Source organism: Alternaria incomplexa, assembly GCF_024043165.1.
Source record: "Alternaria incomplexa strain BMP 0042 chromosome Unknown scaffold_4, whole genome shotgun sequence".
In the NCBI taxonomy this organism is placed as follows: Eukaryota; Fungi; Ascomycota; class Dothideomycetes; order Pleosporales; family Pleosporaceae; genus Alternaria; species Alternaria incomplexa.
In genome coordinates, this window is record NW_026249853.1 from 941,493 (window position 1) to 967,697 (window position 26,205).

The following is a 26,205-nucleotide window of genomic DNA, read 5'->3' on the forward strand; positions in this document are numbered from 1 at the left end:
GCTAGACATCCACTCTACAGCTCAAGTAGCATCAAGTCTTCTCCAGCGTCCACGACGATGCCTACAATGCGCGATGACATCCTACCGACATAGCGCCGCGAGTCATATCAAGTGTCTCTCCATTGATGCGCTTTGTCTATGCTGTAACAGTGATATGTGACTTGCTGCCACATATCCAGAGGGTGAAACTATGCCGCAGCTTCATTGCACTGCAAATAAAGCGTAAGCTTCACTAGAGGCTATGCCGTATTCTCCAGGAGAAACCTCCAGTCTTGTCACGTCGAAGGTCTCTTTTACATCCGCTTCCCTCAGCGTGCACTGACACCCTGAATACATGGAGTATCTCCGAGCTGACATGCCTTATTTGTGTTTTCTAGCTAGCTGTCGGCATATCGATGTTGTCCCATGGAAGCCGAATAGCATACAAACCGAACATGAGAACACACAAGGCCTAAAATACGCTTCTTTGGAAGCGAGACGAAAGAAGAAAGACATCGCCATAGAAGTCCGGAGAGGGAGTGCGGCAAGTAGAACGAAGCGTTGAGGTGTGGTATGCGATGATGGAAACGCAGTTTTAACCTGGACATTCCAAGTGCCCGAGGGGAAAATGTTGAAGACTGACAATTGCGATCAAGGTACAGCAGAGAGAGAGGGGAACATACGTCTCGAATGATGACATTATGCAGAGAACAGGAGTATTGAGCAAATCGAACCGAACAACGCAGACAGCAACTTGAAGATATCCCGTACATCCCCCCTCCAACACATCTTCCCCACCCCTCTCCTCCCACCCCACAATCCCCGCGCACTTCATCACACCTAAGCAGTCTTCCTCCACTGCCCCCAAACCCCCAGCAGCGAACTCGTCGTACCCGCCAAGCCCACAATGCCATCATCCAAATCAACCCAACCCAGCGCGCTGCTCGGAATAGTAATATCGCAAAGATCGCTAACCAACTGCACTTTAACAGCATTGAGTTCCTTCTGCAACTTCTTCGTCTCAACCACCTTCTCCGGGTCCGAGGACTGAGTGATGGTCTTGGAGTGCTGGAGCAGGTTGTAGTATTGGTAGAGGCCCGAGGCGATGGAGAAGGAGATGCCGGCGAACCAGGCGCGGTAGCCTTCGCGGAGGAGACGCGGGGCGAAGGAGGATTTGCGGATGGATGTAGCGTCGAGCTGGGGGGTTTTGTTAGCTTTCCTGATTTGTTGTGTCTGGTGTTATCGGGGTGCGTGGACTCACCACACAAGCATTGTCGCAGAGCATGTAGAATGCATATCCCAACTGTCTTCCTACGGCTGTGAACCTCAATATGGGATCCATGCTCTTGGCATCGCTGGCTACAGCCGCAGCGCGGAAGTGCTCGACGAACTTGCCCACGCGCATCAACTTGCGCGTCGCGCCGAAGGTCTTCTTGGTCGCTTCATACGGGGCGATGGCCGAAGCGGGTCGGTTGGTGCGGTACAGGTACCAGGCGAGGAAGCGGGAGAAGTATTGGAGAGTGCGGAGGACCTTGTCGCGCCCGACTGAAAGGAAGGGTTAGTGAGGGATGTGCATGTTGGGATGTATGATACGGGGGAAGGTGAGACGGGGGTTTCGGATGTGAAATGGGATGACGCGGGAATGACGGATTGAATAGTGGGTATGGAGGATACGAGAAGAGGAAGCATACCAGTCGTCGCAACAAACTTCAAATAATGCGACACCGTCGGGTGGTAAACCAAAGCATCAGCAACCATCTTATCGGCTTCGTCGCTGCCCACGAATACGCTTAGTATGTATCGCGAAGGAGAGAAGTCCAGCTTCGAATCGTCGTAATTAATTTTCCGTCGTACTAGGGCGCGCGCTTGCTCTCGAGATAGGTGAAATCGAGTAAGGAAGGAACGTATGGGGGGGGGCGTGGTAGTGGAATGCGGAGATGGGTTGCGGAAGCGCAGGGAGTTCGGGCTTTGGATCTGATGCCATGCCAGGCCCCGTTTGCCGGGGAAAACGCGACCGACCTCGGCAACTCGATCCGCCTGCGTCACGGGCAACGTGATCTGGTGCGCGCGTACTTGGGCATTGGTGGCATGTGAATGTTGGCTATATCTAGTATTTTTTTCTATTGATACCTTTTCTCTACAAGATAGCTTGAATTTCCATCACGCGTATCGAGATAGTCCTTTTCTATGTTTTATTATTATCGCGACTCGTTGCAGCCGACTACCAAATACGAGGAGCACGGGGGACAGTATTCGTGGAAGGTAGAATTTCAATGAGCTTGTTTGGCTATCACAGGCCGTATGAATATCAGGAAGTCCTTCCAGATCTGACTTACAAGCCTGACCTGTCCTGCCATATGAAAATAGTATACACGTTGAAGATGACTTTTCCATCATCACCCCAGGCACTCCCGCCAGATCCCAGACGCCGATAATGCTACCCATCTAAACCTTGTAGAAACAGAATGCATGATAAAAGTCCGCCGCTTCCAACTCTTCTTCCGAAGTCAAGAGTCGGCCAGACGAGCGATCTCTGACCTTCATGACTTCGCTCAGAGGTCCCAGAATAGGATCGTCCTTTTGCTCCTCCCAAACCTCTCTGAAGGGCTTGCGGTACTGCAGCTCGAGGTTGAAGTCTTCTGCCAGCGCTCGGAAAGCTTCCCAGGGAACCACGTACTCAGGCGCCTCGACGGCTTCAGTGAGCCAGTACGAGTACTTCCAGCCAAACGGAGGACGAAAAGTGCCATCGGGAGGTGTCTTGCCAGGAAACTTGACGCTATAGATGCTGTTGCCGAAGCCGAAACCCTCGTCCTCGACTTCGCCGTCCTCTTGTTCGTCCTGCGCCTTCTCTTTCTCCTTCTCCTTGTTCTTCGGTTCGTCTGCCTTGTCGTCGTTCGCGTGCTCGGTATCGGCGGGCTTGGGACTATCAAGACTCTTCTCCGGGTCCCAGTCGTCCTCGTCGTCGCTTGCGAATGCGGGGCGGTCATCGTCGTCATCGGCACCGTCGACATCAGGCGGTGCCGTGCCTTTGGCCTTGTGATGCTCAATGACCTTCTGCGATAGCACGTCCGAGTTGGGTATGCAGCCAATGAAGCGTCCACCTTTCTTCAGCGCACCTGCGACATTCCGTAGCATGCCTCTTGCCTTGGACTCGCTCTCGAAAGCGTAGTGCATGCAGAACATCATGGTGACCATGTCCCAACCACCGCCGCCCCAGCGCTGGCTCATGGCATTGCCGCCGCCGGCTCCGGGATCGATGCCAACTTCCTTGATGATGGGTATGTCGCCTAGCCACTCTCCGAAGCAGTCTTTGGCGTAGAACTCGCCGTGAAACAAGCGCCGGTTCTTCCTCTGCATCTGGGCGAATCTGTCCTTGGCCTGCTTGATCGACACATCTGCGGGATCGCACCCAACGTATAGCTCCACCTTCCTCGACTTCTCCCACTTGCCCAGATCTCCGCCCTTTCCGCATCCGACATCGAGAACCTTGATATTGCGCTCGTCGCCGATGAATTTCTGAATGATGGACGATTTGACCCAGTTGTTGAAGCTGCGCAGGCCCTTGATCTTGCTGTCTGTGTTGCGCCATTCGCGGCCTCGCTCCGGGACGGCGTTGTAATGCTGCTTGACGACATCGTGCACACCTCTCTGCGCGGCTTCCTGCTGGGCCCTCCTCGCCGCCTCTTCTTCTCTCGCTTGCGCACGCTTTCGGGCGGCTTCGCGGTCGGCGGCTGACACTCGGGCACCTGCTCCAGGGCGCTTTCGCTGACGGGGCGGTGACCGTGATGGAGATCTCGAGGGTGAGCGCGCACGCTTTCTGCCTTGGTCGTTGTTCGCCATGTTGTGAAGTTTGGTGGTACGCGTCTGAAGGCCGGCTCCAAGTCCGACGCGTTGGATGAGGATGGGTGGTTTGCAGTGGCTCGGCTGAGATCTTCCAGGGACTGTTTTGATGCGAAAGGCAGAATTGAATCTCTACTGGAAACAGAAAGAGAGACTGAGAAGATAGGAGGAGCGAGTGAGGTAGCTTCTGTAGTTCTAGTTTGCGCTGGTCTCAAAGGCTGTCCGTGCGCGAGCTTTACTACGTCGGCGGAAGTCGAGCGGCGGGCATCATTCATCATAGCAACATCGCACACGGTCACGCCCCGTCCACCTTTACCACCACCCACCACCGCCCATCCTCTCACACCGCAAAGCAAACTCCAAGATGGGTGACCCGCAATTCGCCAAGTACCCCGACCTCCAGCTGTCGCAGAACATCTTCCAGCTCACCAATCCCTCCGCCTCCAAACAAGCCAAGCAATCCGCCCTCAAGTCGGTCCAAGATGCCATCACCGAGAACAAGATGGCGCCGCTCTACCGGTACCTCGCCCACCCGGTAGACGGCGTCCTGAATGCACAGGGCGAGGGCAGCGCAGACCAGCCAAACAAGAACCGGAGACCGTCTACCAGCTTAGCGACGATGCTTGCCACACGCACGCCCTCGTTAGAAGTTCCGCTGTCATGGGACGAGAAACTCTATGAGAGCCTCAAGGCGGAGAGCGAGAAGGAGCTCGAGGCGATACAGAAGGAGGAGGAAGAGGCCGAAGAGAAGGCAGGCGAGACCGAAGTACAGGCTGCGAGGGGCAAGCGCGCAGAGCTCTACAACCGCATAGGCGACAAGGTATGCAGAGCAGTATATATTGTTATATGATAGGACTAACAAGACCAGGACAAAGCCATTGCCAGCTACGAGGCCATCTTCGAGAAGACGGGCATCCTAGGCACCAAGATCGACCTCGTCCTCGCCATAATACGCGTTGCGCTCTTCTTCGGCGACAGGATATTGGCCAAGAAGTCGATTGACCGGGCAAGCGCATTGGTAGAGAGCGGTGGTGACTGGGATCGCCGCAACCGCTTGAAGGCATACACTGGTCTACACTACCTCACCGTCCGATCACACTCGCAGGCCGCCCCGCTACTGCTCGACAGCTTGTCAACATTTACCAGCTACGAGTTATGCAGCTACTCAAATCTCGTTGTCTACGCCATTCTCGCCGGTTCGGTGTCACTCAAGCGTGTTGACTTCAAGTCCAAGGTTGTGGATGCGCCTGAGATCAAGGCCATTGTCGGAACCTCAGAAGAGAAGCTCTCGGCAATCACTGGCCAGGCATCGGCAGGACCAACAGCTGGTGACGAGGAGATGGCAGATGCGTCAGGCTCGACAGCAACACCAGTGCCTACCCTCGTTAACCTCACCACTCTCGGCGGACAACAAGAGAAGGAAGTGCCAGTTGACTTCACACCACTGTCGAAGCTCGTCAAGAGCCTGTACGAGGGTGACTACAAGACCTTCTTCGGCGCTCTTGGTGAGGTAGAGACCAACTTCCTCAGCCAGGACCGCTACATGTACGAGCACCGTGGCTGGTACGTGCGTGAGATGCGCCTACGGGGATACCAGCAACTCCTCCAGTCGTACAGGGTCGTCGGCCTCGAGAGCATGGCCAAGGACTTTGGCGTCACCGTTGACTTCCTTGACAAGTGAGTGATATCCATCTTTCCCGTTCCAGCATCTTTGACTAACAACAACTAGGGACCTCGCTCGATTCATCGCCGCCGACCGCATACCCTGCACGATCGACCGCGTCAAGGGCATCATCGAGACCAACCGACCCGACGACAAGAACAAGCAGTACGCAGACGTAGTCAAGCAGGGTGACCAGCTCATTACCAAATTGCAGAAGTACGGTCAAGCCGTCAGGCTGAGGGGCAGTGAGCGCGGCTAGACTGTCACGATGAGGTGGACGTGTAATGATCTTGAGGCATTGTAGACTTAGACATACCAGCGAAAAGACGCTGAATGGAAGCAAAAGCATACCATGACCGTCTGCGCTTTCCTGTTGTGGCTCACCGGGTGGCATTGCCATATTCGCGTCGGGTCTAGCTCCGATATCTCCGTGATGCATGTGCGGCTCAACGAGCGTATTATGAAGGTGCGGTGAGATAACACAAAAGCAATGCTCCCTTCCATCGTACAACATACCCACGCGGCGTCCCGTGTCTTCAAAACTACTTCTACGCCCACGTTTACATCACATAGTTCGTAACAAGCTCCAACCCAAGCTCTTGGTTGAGACCCGCGTGGGTGGGGTCATCGCCTCGAGCAGCCGCCGATAAGCATCAATCAGGGTCCATCGACATGTCGCCGTCATCGGCTCTGAAATGCGCCTGTTCACTACGCCCTCCAGCCATGGCCAGTCGACGCCTTGGTGGCAGCGTGGGCTCTGGAGGTATTTGATCCCACTGCTCCTTTGTGCATGCGACGAGTAAAGCGTAAGAGATTGGCATATCCGCAACGCGCCGAGCCACCGAGGGGCAGCATCGTAGTGGCTCTACCCTACAAGTAGTGGGGCACCACGCGACGCAGCATAAAAAATATAGACCAGCCATTGACGCACATCATCTGCGTGTTTCGAGTACGTCGCGGGATTGAGTAGCGCTGGGAGATACACTTTTCGCCTGAGCTAAGTTATAGTCTGGACGTGTGCTCACCACCTTAGTCCTGTATAGACCCTTCACCTCCTCCACCCCTCCACCCCTATCTCCCTTCCTCGCTGGACGCGTAACGACCCAACTCTACAACCCCCCGTCGCACCTTCCCCATAGTCGAAGCATCATGTCCAAGGCCCCGCAGAAGGTGTTGCAGATTGGCAACATCAACCCGCACGTCAAGGCAGCCAAGTATGCCGTCCGCGGTGAACTAGCAGTCAAGTCGGAAGAGTACCGCGCCAAGCTGGCAAAGGGCGAGGGCAAGGACCTTCCCTTTGACACTGTCATCGCGGCCAACATCGGAAACCCCCAGCAACTAGACCAAAAGCCAATCACATTCTTCAGGCAGGTCGCGAGTATACTCGAGAACCCCGGCCTGTTGGAGCACGAGGATGTCCTGCTCAAGAGCCTGGGATACAAGTCGGATGTGCTTGACCGCGCAAGGAAGCTGCTGAAGGAGGTCAAGAGCGTAGGCGCATACAGTCAGAGTCAGGGTGCGCCAGGCATCAGGCAGAGCGTTGCAGAGTACATTGAGCGTGCGTATCTCACTACACCAATACAGACATTGAACTGACGGAAACAGGTCGCGATGGCTACCCAGCAAAGTTCGAGGACATCTACCTCAGCAACGGCGCCTCATCAGGCGTGAACACCCTCCTCCACACCATCTGCGCGAAGCCCGAGACTGGTATCATGGTCCCCATCCCCCAGTACCCTCTCTACACCGCGACCCTTTCCGTCCTCGACGCCCGCTGCGTGCCATACTACCTCAACGAAGACCAAGCATGGGGCACATCACTCGACTCAATTGCGACTGCATACGAGAGGGCTATGAAGGAGGGCACGGATGTCAAGGCTATCTGCGTCATCAACCCGGGTAACCCCACTGGCGCGTCGCTGCCCGCCGAAGACATCAAGGCTGTGCTCAAGTTCGCCGCCGAGAAGGGTCTCGTCGTCATCGCCGACGAGGTCTACCAGACCAACGTCTTCATTGGCGAGTTCATCTCCTTCAAGAAGGCTCTACGCGACCTGCAAAAGGAGTCACCCGGCCAGTACGACCACCTCGAGCTGGCTTCTCTGCACTCAATTTCCAAGGGCATGGTCGGCGAGTGTGGTCACCGAGGTGGCTACTTTGAGCTTATCGGCTTTGACCCGGAGGTCGCGCAGGAGGTCTACAAGTTCATCTCTATCCAACTGTGCCCGCCAGTCCTGGGCCAGTGTATCGTGGAGATGATGGTCAACCCACCAAAGGAGGGCGAGCCAAGCTACGAGCTCTACAAGGAGGAGTACGACGGCATCTTCCACGGACTGAAGAAGCGCGCGTACGCTTTGTATGAGGCGTTCAAGCAGATGGAGGGTGTCGAGTGCAACGAGCCACAGGTACATATTCCACGCCAACTACACATCGCATAGCTAACCCAAACATTAGGGCTCCATGTACCTCTTCCCCACCATCCACCTCCCAGAAAAGGCCGTCCAACAAGCCAAGAAGGAAGGTCGCGCGCCCGACGAGTTCTACTGCTTCCGCATGCTCGACGCCACAGGTGTCTGCGTTGTTGCTGGCACAGGCTTTGGACAGAAGGAAGGCACACTGCATTTCAGGACCACTTTCCTTGCTCCTGGAACCGACTGGACAGGGCGCATTGTCAAATTCCATGAGGAGTTTATGAAAGAGTTTAAGTAGACGTGTTGGCCGATAATAGGTTAAATGCGTAGAGAAGACTGTAGTATGAAATATGGCATGGACTGAATAGATCCGACGAACAACACTACTTCTTTTACTACCATTTCCTAGTCTGTTACCATGCCTTGACCTGTGTAATTGCCGAAGTACGTAGTAATGGTGGGGGCGGGGTAAAGAGGACTGATATATCCGAAGACGATCGCGACAACTGCCGTGCATTGTACCTGAATGGACCTTGGTCTTGGCTTATGCCGAATGACATGGGATATATCCATAGCTCCACGCCAGTGCTCAGCGTCATGTATATCGCGTGCGTCTTGCTCTGCGTGTTTTTGGCTTACCTGTCTACGCCCCTAGCTATTCTTCTCTAATCTCTGCGCGATGCAAATGGATAACTTCTTTTCGACTACCTAATATCATCATCGTCATTATCCAAGTCGTCATCACCACCAAATGAGCACCAACACCACGATGTGCACCCGACACCAATCTCCCTTTTACACGCAGCTCTCAACCCTCGAATCCCTCCCCGACGAACTCCTCGACCTAATCCTTTCCTACCTTCCCTCCAGAACCACCCTCCACACCCTCACCCTCGTCTCGCGACACCTAAACCGCCTCGCAACCGCCCACCTCTACACGCACATCACGCTCTACGGCGCCGACTTCAAGTACCTGCGTCCGCTCGCTCTCCTCTTCTGGACATCTCCGGCCCATCGCCAGCTAGTCCGTTCTTTTTCCGTGGTTCATGCGTATGGCGGGAATTTGGATCCGTGGCCGAAATGTGAGGGGCTGGATTTGGATGCGGTGATTAGAGGGAATGTGGAGTGCTTTGTTAGGAAGAGTGATTGGGGGGTTTGGGTTGAGGAGGTGAGTGATGGTTTTGTCTGGAGAATGTGTGTGAGGTTTACTGACGGAGCGCGCTTATGTTTTAGGTTAGGGATGGGAGTGATTCGACGCGAATTGCGAGTTTGCTGTTGAGAAGTTGTCCGAATTTGAAGAGGATGCAGTTGCCAGGGTTTGAGTTGGTGGACCCGTGTGGCAGGTGAGAGCTGGGACTGCGCACCTGCATAGTCGATACCATGCGTCGCTGTGGCGTTCAAGGCTGGTTGATGCACTGTGTACGTCAGCTGAACACGCGCATCTCCTAGGAGAACAGAACGCCATACCGAATTGAGGTATGCGAATAGTCTGGGACTGCAGAGACAGTCAGTATCTCTCGCGGACTATGCACCGAGACATGCCGGGACGCAGCCCTATCTTCCAAGGTGCATGATCCACGCCTCCAGCTTTCAGATATGCAAAACCAGCACGGAACAGTACTTCGAAGCGGTTCAGGCCAAATTATGGGTGTGGCTGGAGATCAGCAATGAGTTACCACTGGATCACACGCGGCATGAGCCCACCTTCTCTGGCTACGCATCCGTAACGGTCGAAGTTGACAACAACAGATTTTCGTCAACAAGAAGGTGCCGCCAAGTTGTGCGTTCCTGCAGCGAAATATGTCAGGGTCGCCGCCTCGCATACGAGCTCATTCGCCCTCGCCGTTTGGGCGAGATGTAAAGAGGGTCTTCTACCGCGGTACCACATCCTCATCATGCGCGAATACGACAACACATTCGTAACGCAACATACTATCAGAGATCCTTCGTTTATCTAGTGGGTAGTATGGATATGTTGAGCCTGTTGACAGACAAGAGAAGTATATAACACGGTCAGCGCCACGGTGTGAGCTGAGCTGTGTACATATCTGGAAGCTACGTGGACTCGCTACCACGATCGCAAGGTGGACGAGTTATTTTTCTTTGTTGAGAGAAATTTTTACTAAACAGGGTCTCCTTTAACATATCACTATTCTCACTCATCAGTCCTTTCCAGGAGCACCGGAGGAACGTTCGCTCTTCTTCGAAGATGTCTTCATCCGACTCTACAATGGATACGACACCACCTACACCGGAGCGCAAAGTCGACTTCGTCATTGAGGAACAGGACTTGGGACGTATACCACTTACTCAGCCCCAAGTCTTCAACAATACCCTCTCTCGCCGCCTCAGTCGCCCTACGCTTCCTCCATCCCTCCCCTCTCAGACACCCTCCGCCAAATGGAAGCGATCGGAGGGCTTTTGGCGATCATTCGTTGCTATATGCATCCCATTACTTCTCTCCGCTCTTGAGGGTAGTGTAACCAACACCGCCCTCCCTACCATCTCGGAGGCCTTGGATCTCGGCACCAAATTCTCCTGGGTTGCGACCGCGTTCCTCCTCGCAAGCACCATCCTCCAGCCTCTATACTCCCAGTTCGGAGATATGTGGGGAAGGAAAACTCCCATGATGACTGCTGTTGCCGTCTTCGCAGTAGGCTCAGCTATTTGCGGTGGCGCTCAGAGCGGCGCAGTGCTTATTGCTGGACGCATTGTCCAAGGTCTGGGTACCGGTGGAATTGATCTGTTTGCCGAGATGATTCTCTGCGACATCGTGCCATTGAGAAAGAGAGGTCCGTACTTGGCGATCAAGCACGTTGCTTTCGCCGCTGGCACCACACTCGGCCCACTCCTAGGAGGAGTCTTCGCTGAACACGGCTGGCGATGGTGTTTCCTCATCAACATACCCGTCTGCGCCATCTCCCTGGTCGTCATCTGGCGCTGGCTAAATGTCGGTGGAAGTAACACTATCCCAGAAACAACCCTTCGACAAGAGTTGAAGAAGGTGGATTACGTCGGAAGCGGCATGCTCACGGGCTCCGTTCTGATGCTTCTCGTCTCTCTCAGCACAGGCGGCGCACCAAAGCCCTGGTCTCACTTCTCCGTTGTCATACCCATGGTCTTCGGCATCCTGGGTCTCATCAGCTTCGGTTTCTGGGAACGCTGCTCCTACTGCTCCTACCCCATCATGCCACCGCACGTCTTCTCGAACCGCACCACGAACATCGCTTTCGCATTGACAACCATGCACGGCTTCATAACTTACGGTTTCCAATTCTATCTCCCGCCTTTCTTTCAAGCAGTCAAGGGCTCCTCACCCACACAATCAGGTCTAGAAGTCATGCCCACGACCCTCGTTATCGTCGTCCTCGCCGCAGTTGGCGGCCCCTTACTCAGCTACTGGGGCAAATACAAACCCATGCACATCATCGGCTTCGCTTTGACGACCCTCGGTCTAGGCCTCTGCACACTGCTCAACGCCAAGTCCTCAATCGGTGTCTGGCTCTCCCTCCAGCTCATCACCGCAGCTGGTCTCGGCATAGTCATCAGCACAATGCTTCCCGCCGTACAAGTCAAGCTCCCCGAATCCACGACCGGCGCAAGCGCAGGCTCCTGGGCCTTCCTCCGCGGCACGGGCTCTCTCTTTGGTGTCGCCATCCCTGGTGCCATCTTCAACGTTCGCTTCGCATCTCTCCTTCCTACCATCTCCTCTGCAACTGCTCGTGCTAAGCTGGAAAATGGTCAGGCGTACCAACGCGCTACAGCTTCTTTCATCGCCACGCAAGCCACTTCACCCACCATCAAAGCTGAGATTATCAATGCGTTTACGCAAAGTCTCAAGTGCGTGTGGATTGTTTTTGCGGTTCTAGCAGGAATCGGCTTTTGTCTTACGTGGGGTGAGAAGGAGTACAAGATGCGGAAGGAACTTAATACGGTGTATGGGCTCAAGGCGAAGAAGACGGGGGGCAGTGCGTGTACGACGCCGGGGGCTGTGGACTCTGGGGTTGCTACACCGGTTAATGTGGATAGTAGTGATGAGGAGGTGAGCAAGGCGAACGGGGAGGATGATGGGTGTGCGGTTGAGATGGATGAGGATGATGTTGAGTTGGGGGATATTAGGAGGAGAAGCGGTGAGGCGTGATAGGCATGCGGGCAGGGCAGGGCAGATATCCTGCTTGTAATCATAGTGGAATTGAGAAGATCTTTTCATTCAGACTTTGAGCTGCGCGTTCTGGTTGGTACAAGTGGGCGCCAAACATTCTGCTTAAGACTCCACGTAACCGATGCTAAATGCAGCGTACCTAGTGCATATCTACTCTAAACCTCCTACGAACATGTCTCTACCCGAACAACAACCTCCTACCTCCTTATCCGCGACTTCACTCCCTCTATCACGGCCACATCCCGCCGCCCCTTATGCTTCCCATCCTCCGTTTCGCCTCTCCAAACCTCCTCCTCGCCTCCTCAAACACTCTCTGCGCCTCAATCACCTCCATCCTCCTCACGTTAAACTCATGCGTTGCTCTCTGCGCTGCCTGGACACGAGGATCTATCCTCGGCGCTGGATATGTATCGCGCATGTATGATTCAAAGAGAGTGCCGCTGGCCTCATCGTTGCCGGTGATTTTGTCGCTACCGTAACTGTTATCCGCAATGTTTAGGAGATCTGATTTTGGGGGTTCGTAAGTGTTCTGTCGTACCGGACAAGGCGTATCCGGATCTCCTCCAAATTCCCGAGCTAGGCTATTGAACAGGGGCGTGAAAGACGAGAACGGTGGAACGATGCCAGGCGACGTAGCAGTAGGCGTGGGGATTTCAGCAATGACAATCGGAGGGGGTCGGGAGCGGCGCTGCGTCTGGGGTGTGGTGGTCGTCGAAGGAAGTGTTGCCGTTATCGTTGCTTGGGAATCCGGGGGCGTGGGTATATCGTCGAAGTTGATGCAAATTGGCGTGCTAGGCTCGTTGTTGTTGTTGTTGGTAGTGTTGTTGTCTTCGGAGATGACACAGAGTTCTTCTTTCAGTCGTTTCGCTAATCTTTGTGCGTCTTCGTCTTCTTCATCCGCAGTAACGGCATTCATCTCCTGTCTAATCGAGTATTTCCTCTTCCTCGTTTCATCTTCTTTGATTGGAACGGGCCCTTGCATTTCGCGGCCTCGGCTCATTCTTCGTAAACTCTCACATGCCTTTTTGACATCACTGAGTTCCAAGATGGCGAAGATCCTTTGGGATTTTCCGCTGTATGAGCCTTCGCGAATGCGCGCTTGGAAGTAGGTGTTTAGGAGGTTGTGCGCTCGGTCTCGTTGGCCGATTGTTAGTGTCGAGAGTTCGTGGATGGCTTGGATAATTGGGGCCGGGAGGCAGTTGATTGGGACGCCGGCGAGGAGTGAGGGTGGAAGGATGGGTTCTTCTGAGGTCGCGGGGTGGATGAACCAGTTTTGTTGGATGGCTTGGATGTGGTTTATGATGTCTATCTGGCATGCTGCACTGTTGGAATTTGATGTGTTGGACATGTTTGTCATTCCCATATTGCTTATCGTGTGTTGGGCTCTTGGTTGATGGAAGATACTGGAATGCGGGTGCAGTTTGTGACACAATGTCACGATCATAAGATGTGCCTCGACGCTGATTCATAGCTAGAAGTGCTACAACAAAGAGTCGGTGGCTACAAAGGTCATGGGTTGAGTCCCGGCTTTGTCCGTGATCGAGTCCGAAAACTCGTGTCTGGTGGCGCTTTGTCCAGTGGCTCTATAACAGTGTCGCAGACCGCACTTGACGTAACGGAGGCTGTGCGAGAGGCGAACTTCATAGTATAGAAGTCATGAGGCGTGTTTCAGCTTGAGGTCGAAACATTATCAGCGGATGGGCTCGTATCTTGGAGCGCTGGTGCGGTCGGCATAGACAGGAGATAAACATACATCAGAGTAGGAGCCTAAAGTAGAACAGATGACGACCCAGTATAAAGTATACGCATTAGTCGAAGAGACCCAGAAAAATCAAGATAAAATCATTGTCGACCCATTACCTACACTTCATGATGACCACCAAACGTCAACCTCTCCAACGTAGCCTCCCGCCTACCGATTCCCCCTCAGTATATCTCCAATCTGACTAAACGGATTCCTTAAACCCCGCGCACCCCCTCCCCTCCCAGCCGTCGTACCCATCGTCTTCGGTGGATCGTGTTTGTAGCCACAAGAGGGATTCGTGCACCCATTTGGCGAAGTCTGTTGCCACCTGCAAAGGGTCTCCGACTGAAGTAGCTTTGAGTGTTTTTCGTTCCTGCGCGCTCCAGATGCATTGATTATATCCTCTAGCGACTGTTCGATGCGAATGGTAGGAGGCTGGTGTTGGGGTTGATCGTTCTTTGTTATCCTGTCGGCGAGTGAACGGTTTCCTCGAGGACCAGTTGGTGGGGTATGGTAACCAAATGGCGTTTGGCTATCAAAAGAGGTGGGCTGTTCACCCCTTGTTACACGCTCAGCAAGTGTCGGTTTGCGCACTACTGGCGCTGGTGATGTAGCTTGGGCGAACAGGTTCTTGCTGTTGCTGTTGTGAAAGCCAAAAGTCTGGTCTTGCTGCTTAGGTTGCAAGGTAGATCGCCCATCTCCCTTCATCTGCCCACCGAAAGGATTTGAACCACCCGGCAGGTGACTGGAAAAGGGATTCGTTTGGGAAAAGTTGCTGGATCGTGGTGCAGAGACAGGATCGATAACCATTTGGTCAGCCCGTGGAAACTGCTTTGACTGGCCTTTTGATGCCGCTTCTGTGAGGAAGAAAGGATCGTGGCTGTGTTTACATCTCCCACCGAATCTGCAACTACCGCTCAACCAGAATTTGCATGCGGTGTGGGGTAGTTTGCAACTCCTGCCTAATGTGCAGGTCCCGTTCTTGTATGCTGGGCAAGCCGCCGTGAAGTTACCGTCGCCGGCTGACATTCCAAATGGATGTGAGGGAGCGCCATTGGTAACACGTGTATTGAAGGGGTTTGACTGGCCCACACCGCGTGTAATTGACGTGGAGAAATCGACCGGACCAAAGCCCGGGTGTTGCTGCGAGCTATCGAATCCTCGAGAGTCCGTCATTTGAACGTCGTCGTCTTTCGGCGTAGGATGTTGTGATACCTGGCCGAATGAACCTGGCTGACCATATGACCCAACGTTCACAGAGCTTCCGAAGGAAGTGTCTAGAGAGCTCTGTGGCTGGTAGAAGCTACTGTTGGCAGTCTGATTACTACTGAAAGAAGAGTTCATTGAAGTGCCGCTCTTTCCTGCAGTAGCTGGAAGCGACAATGTCGAAGTGGCTTCGGGCTTCTTTTGGGCTCCCTGCCTCGCAGACAAGTTGGCTAGGTCGGTCTTGAGTCTGTTGATCTCAGTCGTTTGTTGCGAAATCTGGTCCTGGTACGATTTCTCGCGTTGAGCCGTTGCTGCAGCTTTTGCGGCCTTCTTCACACTCTCTTGAGCGCGTTCCTTCGCGGCGGTCATCTCAAGCGACTTGATCTGTTGCTTTAGCTGCTCTCGTTCCGCTTGGGCTCGTTGGACTTCTTCAAGACGTTGCTTCTCTTGCTGACGGGCCCGTTCCTCCTTCTGCAGACGTAGGGCTTCGGCCTTTTGCGCTCGGTATTCTGCCATCTGCTGTGCGTCGGGGCCGATGCTGGTCCTCGCAATCTTGTCCTCGGTTGCTTTCCGCAACGTCTCCATCGTCTCGTCGATCGACCCGGTTGGGAAGATAAAGCTCGCAGGTGGCGGGCTGAGCCAGCCTTCCATTTCTTCAATGTTGGTGACCAAATCGCCGAGGAGGTGGTGCGACCGTGAGTACTTTATCAGGTCGCGGAGGGCTCGGAGCCGGTATATTGGCAGCGATATGTAAGGCATGACGTTGCGCCATTGCTCTCCTTTGGCGAGAGTATAGTGTAGGCCGTTGAGACACTCGCGTACTTCGACGATGGATTGTGCGTTGACCTTGAAGCCATTTCCCATGACTCTGTCGATGACTATCATGTCATTTCGCACAGTCTCGTAGTGCTTCGCAAAGTCCTTCACAAGCGCGCCCTTCTTTTCGTTCTTTTGAGGGATGAGAGTTGTCAGACGAGGGATGACATGACGAGCCGCTGCATTCTGCTTGATGGTTCCTTTCAACGCGGCGTGGCTGAACAACTCGACAAGATCCTCTCGCCAGTCGTTCGCAACGTCGGCAGTATACTGCGAATAGCCGGCGATGTGTAAGCGCGCCTTGTACGCGCTGAAGCACATCTCAGCCATATACTTGGCGTTGTACTCCTTTTCGTTGGGGCGACTCCTCTTCGAACGCGCTGCGATGGGAGTCGCATTGGGTTCAGCCTAGACGTCTGCGTTAGTTCAGAAGGAAGAGATCTGAAGATAAGTGGCTCACCAATTCTGACTGGCTGTTCGCAGTAGCTCGCTTCCTCTTTCCACCAGCCAGAGGAACTGCGTATGTTTGGTAGCCAGGGCCGTTGGCGGCCGAGGAGTGAGCCATTGCGCTTGGTGATTAGGAAGAGCTCGATGGAGTTGCTGTCGTTATCTTGTGGCTAGTAAGCGTGTTTTCAAAACGAAAGTAGGACTTGGAGAGCGAATTTGTCAAGTGGATGTCGGATCAAGTTTGTGTAGTCAAGCAGGGGTTGAGTACGGGCTATTGTACACGCCACTAAGCCCGAATCAGGTATCGAGTGGGTATTACGAATAGAGCGTGGTCGTGAAGGGGAAGAACGATAGCTATGGGTCCGTGCGAAGTGAATGTGTGTTGGACAAAGACGTGGCTTGAAAGACCAGCACAAGGGCGACTAGGAGTAGATGGTGAATGAGAGGCGTCACGATGGTTCATATTCGTTCTGGTTTGCGCATACAGTAGCTCTTCAGCTGTGGTGGTAACAGGTGAAGAATAAGAATCTAGTGATTATCGAGGTACAGTCCAGTCTTCAGTGCTGGGGCACAGGGAGAGAATCTAAGAAGGGTACCTGAGCTAGAAAACATACTCGATGTAGGGACGTAGAGAACTTGACTTTGAAATGGGAGACGCATGAGGGAAACAAGATAGGACGACTGTTTTGATAGCAAACCGCAAAGGGGATAGCTTGCTCAGGCTTCCCCATGGGCCACAGACCAGACCTATGAATGCTGTATGGCATGGTGGCTGTAACGATGCTGTCGCGACTACTCCACACTGGTTGATGTCCAGGGTCGTTCCTTCCTGGGATTTCTCATGCCGAATGTTTGTTTCACTTAGGCCTGGCGTTCTTGAAGGCCATATGTGAACTATGTGAAGAAGGAAAAAGGAAATACGAACAAGGTTCAGGTGTTGCTGGCTCGGCGATGGCCGCCCTAGCGCAAATGTTGGGCAGGCACGGGATGCGGAGAGCAGATCGCGACGGGGAAGAGCGACCGAGGCAGGGTCGTCCCTCACCCGTCGATGTTTGGCCTCTCCAACATTGGAAGGCATCGCGACCATGCGCAATCCCGTGGCGTGTGTGTCCTGCAGGTCCGCGAAACAGAAGTGCATCCACGAAGACCGGCCGCCGTGCGACAGGTGCAAGCAGTGTGGGCGCGCCGATCGGTGCGAGTTCCCAGGTGCGTCGAAGCTCCTGCCGTCCCCTATAGTGCGCGTGTTGACAGACGATAGCGCCAGGAACCAGCGCGATACACCGCAAGCCCAAGCGACCACGGCCCTCTGAAGATGCAGGAGACACGCCGACACCAGCCAACTCGAGTACGACGGTTGTAGCGCCCCATCAGGGCCGCCATGACGCACATCTGCCGACCGGCACCCAGCCGGCACAGCACGCGTCGCCGAATGCGGCATCCGCGCTGCTCGACGGCCTCGATCCCTTTGAGCTGCTGACGGACGAGGTCAAGAACAGCTACCTCAGATGCAGCTACAAATGGAGTTTCCACCACACGCCGACGCTGCTGCGCCGGATCCGCGACCGCACCCTCGAGCCATGGATGGCCTGGGCGATCCTGGCACTGGCCATCAGGTATGCGCGCACCCAGAATGCAGGCAGTCACATATCTAACATGACGTAGATTCGTCAAGGAGCCGCCCTCGCCCTTCCGCTCGCAGACTGAGGCCAGCAATGCCTATGCCGCCCACGCCCGCCAGATCCTGCAGCAGGACCTCGAGACGCCCTCGATAAGCCGCGTCCAAGCCCTGTTGATGCTGACGGGCCACGACTGGGGCGCCGGCAATGGAAGGCGGGCGTGGATATATCTGGGCATGGCCATACGGCTCGTCGAAGTCATGGACCTGACGCGCGAGACCGGCATACCGCGAAACCGCGTGCCGACGCGCGAGGAGTTCATCGAGGCTGAAGTGCGCCGCCGGACTGCCTGGACCTGCTTCCTCATGGACTCGCTGCTCAGTGGCGGCAAGGGGCGCAAGCGATCGTTGACGGCCGCCGACATGAAGATTCAGCTACCCTGCGAGCGCGAGGACTTCGTCTTCGGGGAGCCTGTGTGCACACCGCAGCTAGACAACACACAGCGCATGCCGCCAGTAGCCCTGCCAGTAGGAGAGATTGGCATCATCGGATATAGTATGCGCGCTGCCAACATCTGGGGCAAGGTCGCGCGCTGGGCGTGCTCTGAAGACCTCAAGAGCGAACTGCCATGGGCCTCCTCGTCGCAGTTCCAGCAGCTCATATACGAACTCGAAGGCTGGAAGGCCTCGCTCCCACAGCGCCTGCAGTACGACCTCTTCACCCTCCACAGCCACAATGCCGTCGAGCAAGGCCAAGCGTATTGCTATATGCACTGCATACACTTCATGAGCTACATGTTCCTGCATCGCGCCTACCTGCCCGTTCTGGGACCGCAACAGAACGGGGCGAACCCTGAAGAGACGCCCAACTCCTACGACGAACACCGTGACATGTGGAAGAAGTGGGAGAAGACTTCACGCAAGGAGCTGTTCAAAGACTCCGTCATGGTCCTAGACATGCTCGAGGAGATGCGCACTTTCGGCGTCTACTTCCTGCGAGGCCTAGTGCCGTGGATCGGCTTCACCATCTACACTGCAGTCGGCGCAATGTTGTACAGTTTCAACTTCCCGAGTGGTGATGATGACCCTCGCTGGCGGGAGAAGGCGCGTAAGAGCGTCATCCAGGGCTGCAACTTCCTGAAGGAGATGAAGACGCAATGGCCCATGGCAGAGACCTGGGTGAGTAACTCAAGAGATCTAGAAAACACACGCTGACAGCCCCAGTATGATACCATCAGGCGCATGCAGGCATACTACCGCTCAATACTTGGCCAGGACGGCCCGGCATCACCCGAAGAACGACGAGCCTTGCGACATGCTATGATCGACTACGGCGCGTTGCAGCCCTCGCCTGTACAAAAGCCAGCTGATGCTCGAGACATCGCTTCCAGCAGGTCCCCTTCACAACAGCACAACGACCAGCGCAAACCCATGATCGCCAACCTCACCAACCCACCCGTTAGAAGCCCTTTGCCCGCTACAAGCCCCATGCCTGCCGCAGCGCCCACACCCAACAGCTACTCATCAAACTTCTCGTGGAACACGCCTCCAGCGGTGCCCCCGTTGGAAGCCGACGAGACCTTCAACCTTGACTCGTTCGAATCATTCGCCTTGACGAATGAAGAGTTAGAGGCTATGATGATCAATGCGACACAGGAATTCTGGGCTAGCTTCCCGGGCGAAGTGGGTGTGGGATATTAGGGAAACGTGGTTCGGATTGCTACGATCTGGCGTTAATGGAAGGGACAAAACGGGCGGTCTCGTATGTTACATGTAATAATAGTAATTTATTTTCCAAGCAAGCGTCGTCGGCAGCTTCGTCTAATGTATACTTGAGATGTGCATTCCCGCTACGCCCCATGATGCAATTTGACTCTCACCTTCCATCACCTCGCAACTGCGAAGATCGCCACTTCACATTCAAGCCCACCCAAAAGCTTAGAACAAAAGCTAACCACCTATCGCAGATGCCCACAAGGCGGGTACCTGAACACTCCCTCGTTTCATCACACAGATGCCGTAGGTGCAGGGCGAAGCCGGATAAGTCGGCACACAGGCGGCTTGTTTTGTAGAATGATGGGCACACACCGAACTGGGGTGGAGCGCGATCCACAAGCTTAAGTTGACTACCTCTGGCAACTTCCTGACGCGTTCTCTTGCACTTTATCTCCTCTGTCGATTTCCAACGATGTTATCTTACGCCCTGAATTGGATGTCGTTGCGGCAACCGGTGTCTTTCGGTCCTTCTCTGGTAAGGAAGAGGAGCTTGCCCATTTGGACTAGCGCGATTTGAATGAAAGAGAAGGGACAAGGGATTTCGACTTTCGATGCGTCACGCTTCCGACGCAATGCATTGGAGATCGCACGCATTCACATTCTCTTTGAGGGCCCTCGATCTTAAGAAAAGAAGGCACCAATCTGTCTGCAACTATTGGCTAGCTGTGGATGATGGCGACTGTAGCGGAACTAATCTGGTCTCCGAAACCACCCGTGGTGTCCTGATCACCACGCAGGCATTGGCAGGATCCCACACCAGCGGCGATATGATTTACATCGCCGCGCAACGCTGGGTACCGCTGCGTTATCTGATGTACACATCCCAAGAGACCGGACTTGTGTAGCCTGATGGCAAACACAGCCCCTCAGCATCATCTATGCAGATAGTGAGTCCATCATGGAGGTACTTCCTCATAGCGGTTGGCGGGCCAAGAGTTCGCCTCTGTTGGTAAACGGATCCTAGTGTACGCATGATACCACCGAGCCGGACTCTGATTGAGTTGACCCGCAAGTCACAAACTGGTCCAAGAGATGCCATGCGAGGTCCCCTTTGTCCGGTTTGCACTTCAACATCCAATATATCGTCTGACCTACAACAAGGCTACAGTTCGCTTCAAGAGCTTGACACAGGAAGTCGCCGACAACTCCAACTACATGCAGGTCACTAACTTTGTACGGCGGTTTCCGCATCTCATACATCAAAGCGCAACACCCTCCTGATGCCATCCAAGTGCATCCGCAACACTCTTCGACACCATGTGTTATCATACAGACACACTGTTGGTCAGAACAGCAACCTCGGCGCTCGCGAAGGATGGGCTCGAAAATCGCGCAGGAGCTACTTCCGCTAGACGATATTCCGGAGATGGCAGACCTCACGATGTCAGTCGCGTAGCCATGGGCGTTAATCTCTCGGCTTGCATGCTGGAAACGCCAAGGAGAATCTGTTGCAAATTCTTAGGCGTGTCCGTCAGCTTTCGGACACTGTTCTGGAAGGTGAATTAATGCATGAGCAAATAAGATGCGTGGGAAAGATGCCAGGACCCAGGGCCGTGGGAGGGCCTGGTTCAGCTGGTAGATGGATGTCGACGTCTGACGACCGTTGATGTTACCCACGTTTTGACGTGCGATGCTCCCATTGGCTGACCTTTCTACACGAGACCACTCCACGCCCGAACGCTACGAGCTTTGCCAAGATGCGGCCAAGAGACATGGCTGTCAAAGTTATCGGCTTGGTAGCTTCAATGAGAGGTTGCGAACTGAAAGCGCTAAGCTCCGCCATCATTCACCAGAGTTGCTTGACTGCGCTAGTGGGGAGATCTTGACGGCCTTGGCAAAGAATCCGCCATCCTTCTACGCCCTGCCCAATCACAACTTCGGTTCGAGCACACGTTCTCTTGGCGAATGCTCTCACGTTGCGGCCTGTGAGTGGTGGCTGCATAGTAGCTGGACATGCAGGGCGTCGGATGTCACCCATCAGTCTGGAATCAATCGAAGGGATTGACGCCGTAAGCCAATACGGGCCTTCTCCGCCGCAAAGAGCGACCTGAAGCGTCTCTTTCAATATATATACATGTCTTACAGAGGGCCCTCCCTTACTTTCGGCATCCCAGCTCCAACTTCAAACAGCCTTCTTTGTCATTGAGCGACTTGTACTGCTCAAGGATCAGTCATCATGGCGCGTCTTACACAGTACAACTATGTCTTCGCCATTGGCACTTTTTTTGCCATGCTCGATGCATACAACAACGGTGCCAGTACGTGCAGATTACTGTCACTCCATCATGCTCCAGACTAACACTGTACAGACGATGTTGCCAACGCATGGGCTACCTCTGTTTCTTCCCGTTCGGTCTCCTACCGCCAGGCCATGATCCTGGGTACCATCTTCGAGATGGTTGGTGCCATCACCGTTGGTGCTCGTACCGCTGAGACGATCAAGAATGGCATTATCCCTCCCAATGCTTTCAAGGACGATGCCGGTGTTCAGATGCTCGCATTCACTTGTGCTCTCGCTGGTGCCTCTATGTGGGTTATGGTAAGTGTCACTGTACTAATCGCATTTGCAACATACACTGACTCCGTATATAGTGGTGTACCAAGCACTCCGCTCACGTCTCATCGTCTTACTCGCTCATCTCTTCCGTCGCTGGTGTTGGTGTCGCCGTTGCTGGCGCTGCTAACGTACAATGGGGTTGGAACAAGGGCAAGGGTCTTGGTGCCATCTTCGCAGGTCTCGGAATGGCACCTGCCGCTTCTGCCTGCTTCGGTGCCATCATCTTCATGCTGATCAAGATGACCGTCCACGTCCGCAAGAACCCCATTCCGTGGGCCATCTGGACTGCGCCTTTCTTCTTCCTCGTTGCTGGAACCATTTGCACGCTTTCCATCGTCTACAAAGGATCGCCCAACCTCGGTCTCAACAAGAAGCCAGCGTGGTATGTCGCAACCGTCACCATGTCTTGCGGTGTCGGTCTAGCCTTCCTATCCTTCCTCTTCTTCGTCCCTTACCTACACGCCAAGGTCGTGAAGCGCGACCACACCGTCCGCTGGTACCACGTCTTCCAAGGCCCTCTTCTCTTCAAGCGCCCTGTCCCGGATGGCGCCGAGGCTGCCGTTGTTCCCGACTACGCCGTCGTCCAGGAGGACGAAGAGATGAAGAAGCCCGAGCAGAACAACGACTCCGAAGAGGGCATCACCGTCCACGACCACGAGAAGATGGCCGTCTCCACCGACATCGCCGAGCACCAACAACCCAGCTACAAGGAACTCGTCGCCCAAGGCCAAGAGCGCTTTCACTCCAAGCTCCGCGCCAAGAAGGGACCTCTCGGCTGGGCCATGCGCTACCTCCACGAGAACAAGATCCAAACGGGCGAGATCTACGAAAAGAAGAACATGCTCATCACTCTGAAGCGTATCCCCGCCATGCTCGTCGTCGGCGCCCTCTACGGCGTAAACTACGACATTCACGCCGCGCAAACCGGTATCCACGGCACACCCGAAGGCCGCCGCATGGAGCGCGTCTACAGCCACGCAAAGAAGTACTCCAACGAAGTCGAGCACACCTACTCCTTCGTCCAAGTCCTCACCGCCTGCACCGCCTCCTTCGCCCACGGCGCCAACGACATCGGAAACGCCGTCGGCCCCTGGGCCGTCATCTACGGCGCGTGGAATACAGGAAAAGCCTCGCAGTCCAAAGCATCCGTGCCCGTCTGGCAACTCGCTGTCCTCTCTGCTACCCTCTCACTCGGTCTCGTTACTTACGGCTACAACATCATGAAGGTCATGGGTAACAAGATTACGTATCACTCGCCTAGCAGAGGTTGCAGCATGGAAATGGGTGCCGCGCTTACGGTGCTTATCTTCTCGCAGTACTCGCTTCCTGTTTCGACGTCCATGTGTATTACCGGTGCGACGGTTGGTGTGGGTCTTTGCAATGGCACGCTCAAGGCTGTTAACTGGCAGAGAGTGGGTCTGCTGGTGTTTTCTTGGATTATGACTATTCCCATTGCGGGGACTATTGGTGGTGTTTCTTGCGCGATTGTGCTTAACGCTCCTCACTTTGGTTAGATGGAGGTGTTGGAGCGGTAGAGAGATCTTGGGGTGTTTTCAGTCGTGTCTTGGAAAAGGATAGTAGATTGGGTTTTGTACCTGCTTGCGTTTTAGTAGCGACACCTTTGGGTGATTAGCATGCGAATCGTCTATTCATGTGCATATTTCGTCAACTTCCCTCGTGTTTCCATGTCTCAATTACCATTTTTGGAGAACTTGCTATAGACACACTGACCCCTTGGCTCGCTTCTACTGCCTTTGATACCCTTGCGTAATTTATAATCTACGATGCAGCATTTTCGACAAAGCAATCTGCCTTCACGGGTGCAGTAAGTCGCATGTCCTTATTCTCTACACCACCACGCCGCAACGCGTCGTCAAGACCAATGAACATAAATAACTTGGGAGAGTATTGAAGAAGTTCACTTTAGGCCATTTTAGTGAAGAACTAATGATGAAGGCAGAGCTCTGGTAATTTGAAGATCATCGCGCCGAGTACTTCCAACCCCGACAACAGTCTTCCTACTTATAGCAGATTCGAGATTCAAAAACTTTGGGAAAATAAAAGAAGAATATACGCGGTATCTAACAGGCTGCACGTCGTGCTGATAGTAGAGCACCTGATTTGATCCACCCGAACTGCCCTGCTCTTGGAACATAAGAAGAAAGAGTTGAGAAAGGAAAACATCTCGCTGAAAACCTGAAAGATGCAAAACGCATCCCAATCTGTAACAACACCCACTATCTTCGAAGCAAGAGGCATTCCAAGCTACTGACCACGTCCGTTTCCTCGGCCACCTGGTCTACCACCACGGCCTCCACGACCTCCACGGGGACGCCAGTAGCCACGCTGCCGGCCTGCATTGATGCGGTCAGCATCGGCTTGAGTCAGGCTGTAGCCTGCCTGATTGTAATTCCATGATGGCTGTACTACTTGAACGGAAGGCTGCGCGGAGCCCCGACCCCGTCCTCGTCCAGACGAGCGGCGGTTGGAAGAAGATCCTCGTCCTCGTCCACGTCCACGGGGAGCTGGTTGCGGTGGTGCTGGGGCCGGGTCTTGGACTAAGTTTAGGTTGCGCAACACGGCCGTGAGGGCCGACATATCGGGAGCTGGCGGGTCAGGCGACGTGGTCTGGGAAGCGCCAAATGGGGAGTAGGAGCTCGAGGCCTGTGGAGGGTTCGACGAGCTGGGGGCGCTGGGAACGGGTGGGTTTAGGACACGGTCCAGGACATCTTGAGTGACATTGTTGAAAGCCTGGAGGACAACCCTCTGGCCTGCAAGTGTTGTGCCATTGAGCTGCTCAACAGCCTGGTCGCGGCCCTCAGCTGTTTGCATCAAGACAATACCAGACAACATGCGATTTCCTCCGACTTCAGCACGATCGATACCTTCGGGGCGAAACGGGTGGAGAAACGCCATGACTACATCGTTATCGAGCTCGGGCGGGATGTCGGTCATGAAGAGTACTCGGTTTCGCGTATCTTCTCGATTATCGAGATCAGGAGAAGGGACGCGATGCGGAGGCAAAACGTCACCCAGATTTTGGAGAACTCGTGGGATCAGGTCAGCAAGAGCTAAACGCTTCTTCGCCACCTGAGCTTTGGCCTGAGCTTCTAGTTCTTTCTCCTTTCGAGCTTTCTCTTCACGCTCCCGCACGACCTTTTCGTGTTCTTCTTGCAATGCTTGGCTCTCCTTTACTCTTGCTTCTCGTGCTTCTCGGAGCCGCACGGCTTCTTCTTCGCGTCGACGTGCTTCGTCTTCGCGAGTGATCCCGAGAGCTGGAAAGTCCGAATCGGTAAGCCCACGAGTACCGTAAGGCCGTCCAGGTAAGGCTGAATCAGGGCCAGAAAGTCCAGGGCGAACGACACCGTCGTGATTGTCGTTAACTGTGGAGAGATTAGCAAAAAGAACGCAAAGAGCTTCTCAACATGGAACACTAACCTATGTAATTGCCAGAAGGAGCAGCTTCCACGCGCACACGATTGCCACGGATGTAGTCATTCGTCCACCTTACGGGATGAACATGCCCGAACATGACGTATATACTCGAATTCGCCCCTGTTCGTGGATGAGCTGCGCGAACCTGATCGAGGATCATATGGTTTTGGAAGAAATCGCGGATGTCGTCTTCAGTCGCGGCGCGTGGGACATTGTCTACACGATAGACTCGGTTACCGGCAGGTCGACTGTATCTAAACTCAACCATTTTTACAGAATACAGCCAGAGTTCTAAGTCTTTTAGGGATTGTTGATGAGAGGGCGGGGTATAGAGAAGGAGGAAAGAATGGGTCTAGGTTATATAGGTAGCGGGCAGGAAGAGAAGGAACAACTTCGGCGTGCGTGAACAGTGCGAGACAGACTTCGCGGAGTGGTTCATAAGTTCCACGGAAGGGCATGCGCGAAGGAGGAGAATGTTTGTATACAACAATTAGTGAAAGAGTCGCAACCAATTCATGATTGATCAGGCAGCGCGACCCGTGGGTTTTCATGACCAG

The 26,205-nt window shown here is 54.2% G+C and overlaps 9 protein-coding genes across 9 annotated transcripts; 5 read left to right on the plus strand and 4 right to left on the minus strand.

Moving 5' to 3' along the window:
- Positions 1 to 819: 819 nt before the first annotated feature.
- Positions 820 to 1,737, minus strand: J4E90_003511 (uncharacterized protein; the record flags this gene model as incomplete). Its single annotated transcript, XM_051433080.1, has 3 exons — positions 820 to 1,176; positions 1,241 to 1,524; positions 1,671 to 1,737. 3 exons carry the CDS (start codon positions 1,735 to 1,737, stop codon positions 820 to 822), a joined length of 708 nt encoding a protein of 235 aa, XP_051292978.1.
- A 687-nt stretch (positions 1,738 to 2,424) lies between these two features.
- J4E90_003512 (uncharacterized protein) lies at positions 2,425 to 3,819 on the minus strand (the record flags this gene model as incomplete). Its single annotated transcript, XM_051433081.1, has 1 exon — positions 2,425 to 3,819. One exon carries the CDS (start codon positions 3,817 to 3,819, stop codon positions 2,425 to 2,427), a length of 1,395 nt encoding a protein of 464 aa, XP_051292979.1.
- A 364-nt stretch (positions 3,820 to 4,183) lies between these two features.
- J4E90_003513 (uncharacterized protein) lies at positions 4,184 to 5,741 on the plus strand (the record flags this gene model as incomplete). The annotated part of the gene is made up of 3 exons (XM_051433082.1): positions 4,184 to 4,639; positions 4,688 to 5,496; positions 5,549 to 5,741. 3 exons carry the CDS (start codon positions 4,184 to 4,186, stop codon positions 5,739 to 5,741), a joined length of 1,458 nt encoding a protein of 485 aa, XP_051292980.1.
- An 890-nt stretch (positions 5,742 to 6,631) lies between these two features.
- Positions 6,632 to 8,188, plus strand: J4E90_003514 (uncharacterized protein; the record flags this gene model as incomplete). Its single annotated transcript, XM_051433083.1, has 3 exons — positions 6,632 to 7,040; positions 7,088 to 7,884; positions 7,934 to 8,188. 3 exons carry the CDS (start codon positions 6,632 to 6,634, stop codon positions 8,186 to 8,188), a joined length of 1,461 nt encoding a protein of 486 aa, XP_051292981.1.
- A 1,932-nt stretch (positions 8,189 to 10,120) lies between these two features.
- Positions 10,121 to 12,031, plus strand: J4E90_003515 (uncharacterized protein; the record flags this gene model as incomplete). Its single annotated transcript, XM_051433084.1, has 1 exon — positions 10,121 to 12,031. One exon carries the CDS (start codon positions 10,121 to 10,123, stop codon positions 12,029 to 12,031), a length of 1,911 nt encoding a protein of 636 aa, XP_051292982.1.
- Positions 12,032 to 12,522: 491 nt separating this feature from the next.
- On the minus strand, positions 12,523 to 16,383 carry J4E90_003516 (uncharacterized protein; the record flags this gene model as incomplete). Its single annotated transcript, XM_051433085.1, has 4 exons — positions 12,523 to 12,531; positions 12,591 to 13,361; positions 14,391 to 16,226; positions 16,279 to 16,383. 4 exons carry the CDS (start codon positions 16,381 to 16,383, stop codon positions 12,523 to 12,525), a joined length of 2,721 nt encoding a protein of 906 aa, XP_051292983.1.
- A 967-nt stretch (positions 16,384 to 17,350) lies between these two features.
- Positions 17,351 to 19,581, plus strand: J4E90_003517 (uncharacterized protein; the record flags this gene model as incomplete). Its single annotated transcript, XM_051433086.1, has 4 exons — positions 17,351 to 17,471; positions 17,524 to 17,878; positions 17,928 to 19,059; positions 19,105 to 19,581. The coding sequence occupies 4 exons, from the start codon at positions 17,351 to 17,353 to the stop codon at positions 19,579 to 19,581; spliced, it is 2,085 nt and encodes a 694-aa protein (XP_051292984.1).
- A 2,251-nt stretch (positions 19,582 to 21,832) lies between these two features.
- On the plus strand, positions 21,833 to 23,727 carry J4E90_003518 (uncharacterized protein; the record flags this gene model as incomplete). Its single annotated transcript, XM_051433087.1, has 3 exons — positions 21,833 to 21,914; positions 21,966 to 22,195; positions 22,249 to 23,727. 3 exons carry the CDS (start codon positions 21,833 to 21,835, stop codon positions 23,725 to 23,727), a joined length of 1,791 nt encoding a protein of 596 aa, XP_051292985.1.
- Positions 23,728 to 24,827: 1,100 nt separating this feature from the next.
- On the minus strand, positions 24,828 to 25,916 carry J4E90_003519 (uncharacterized protein; the record flags this gene model as incomplete). Its single annotated transcript, XM_051433088.1, has 3 exons — positions 24,828 to 24,905; positions 24,953 to 25,596; positions 25,757 to 25,916. 3 exons carry the CDS (start codon positions 25,914 to 25,916, stop codon positions 24,828 to 24,830), a joined length of 882 nt encoding a protein of 293 aa, XP_051292986.1.
- Positions 25,917 to 26,205: the final 289 nt, after the last annotated feature.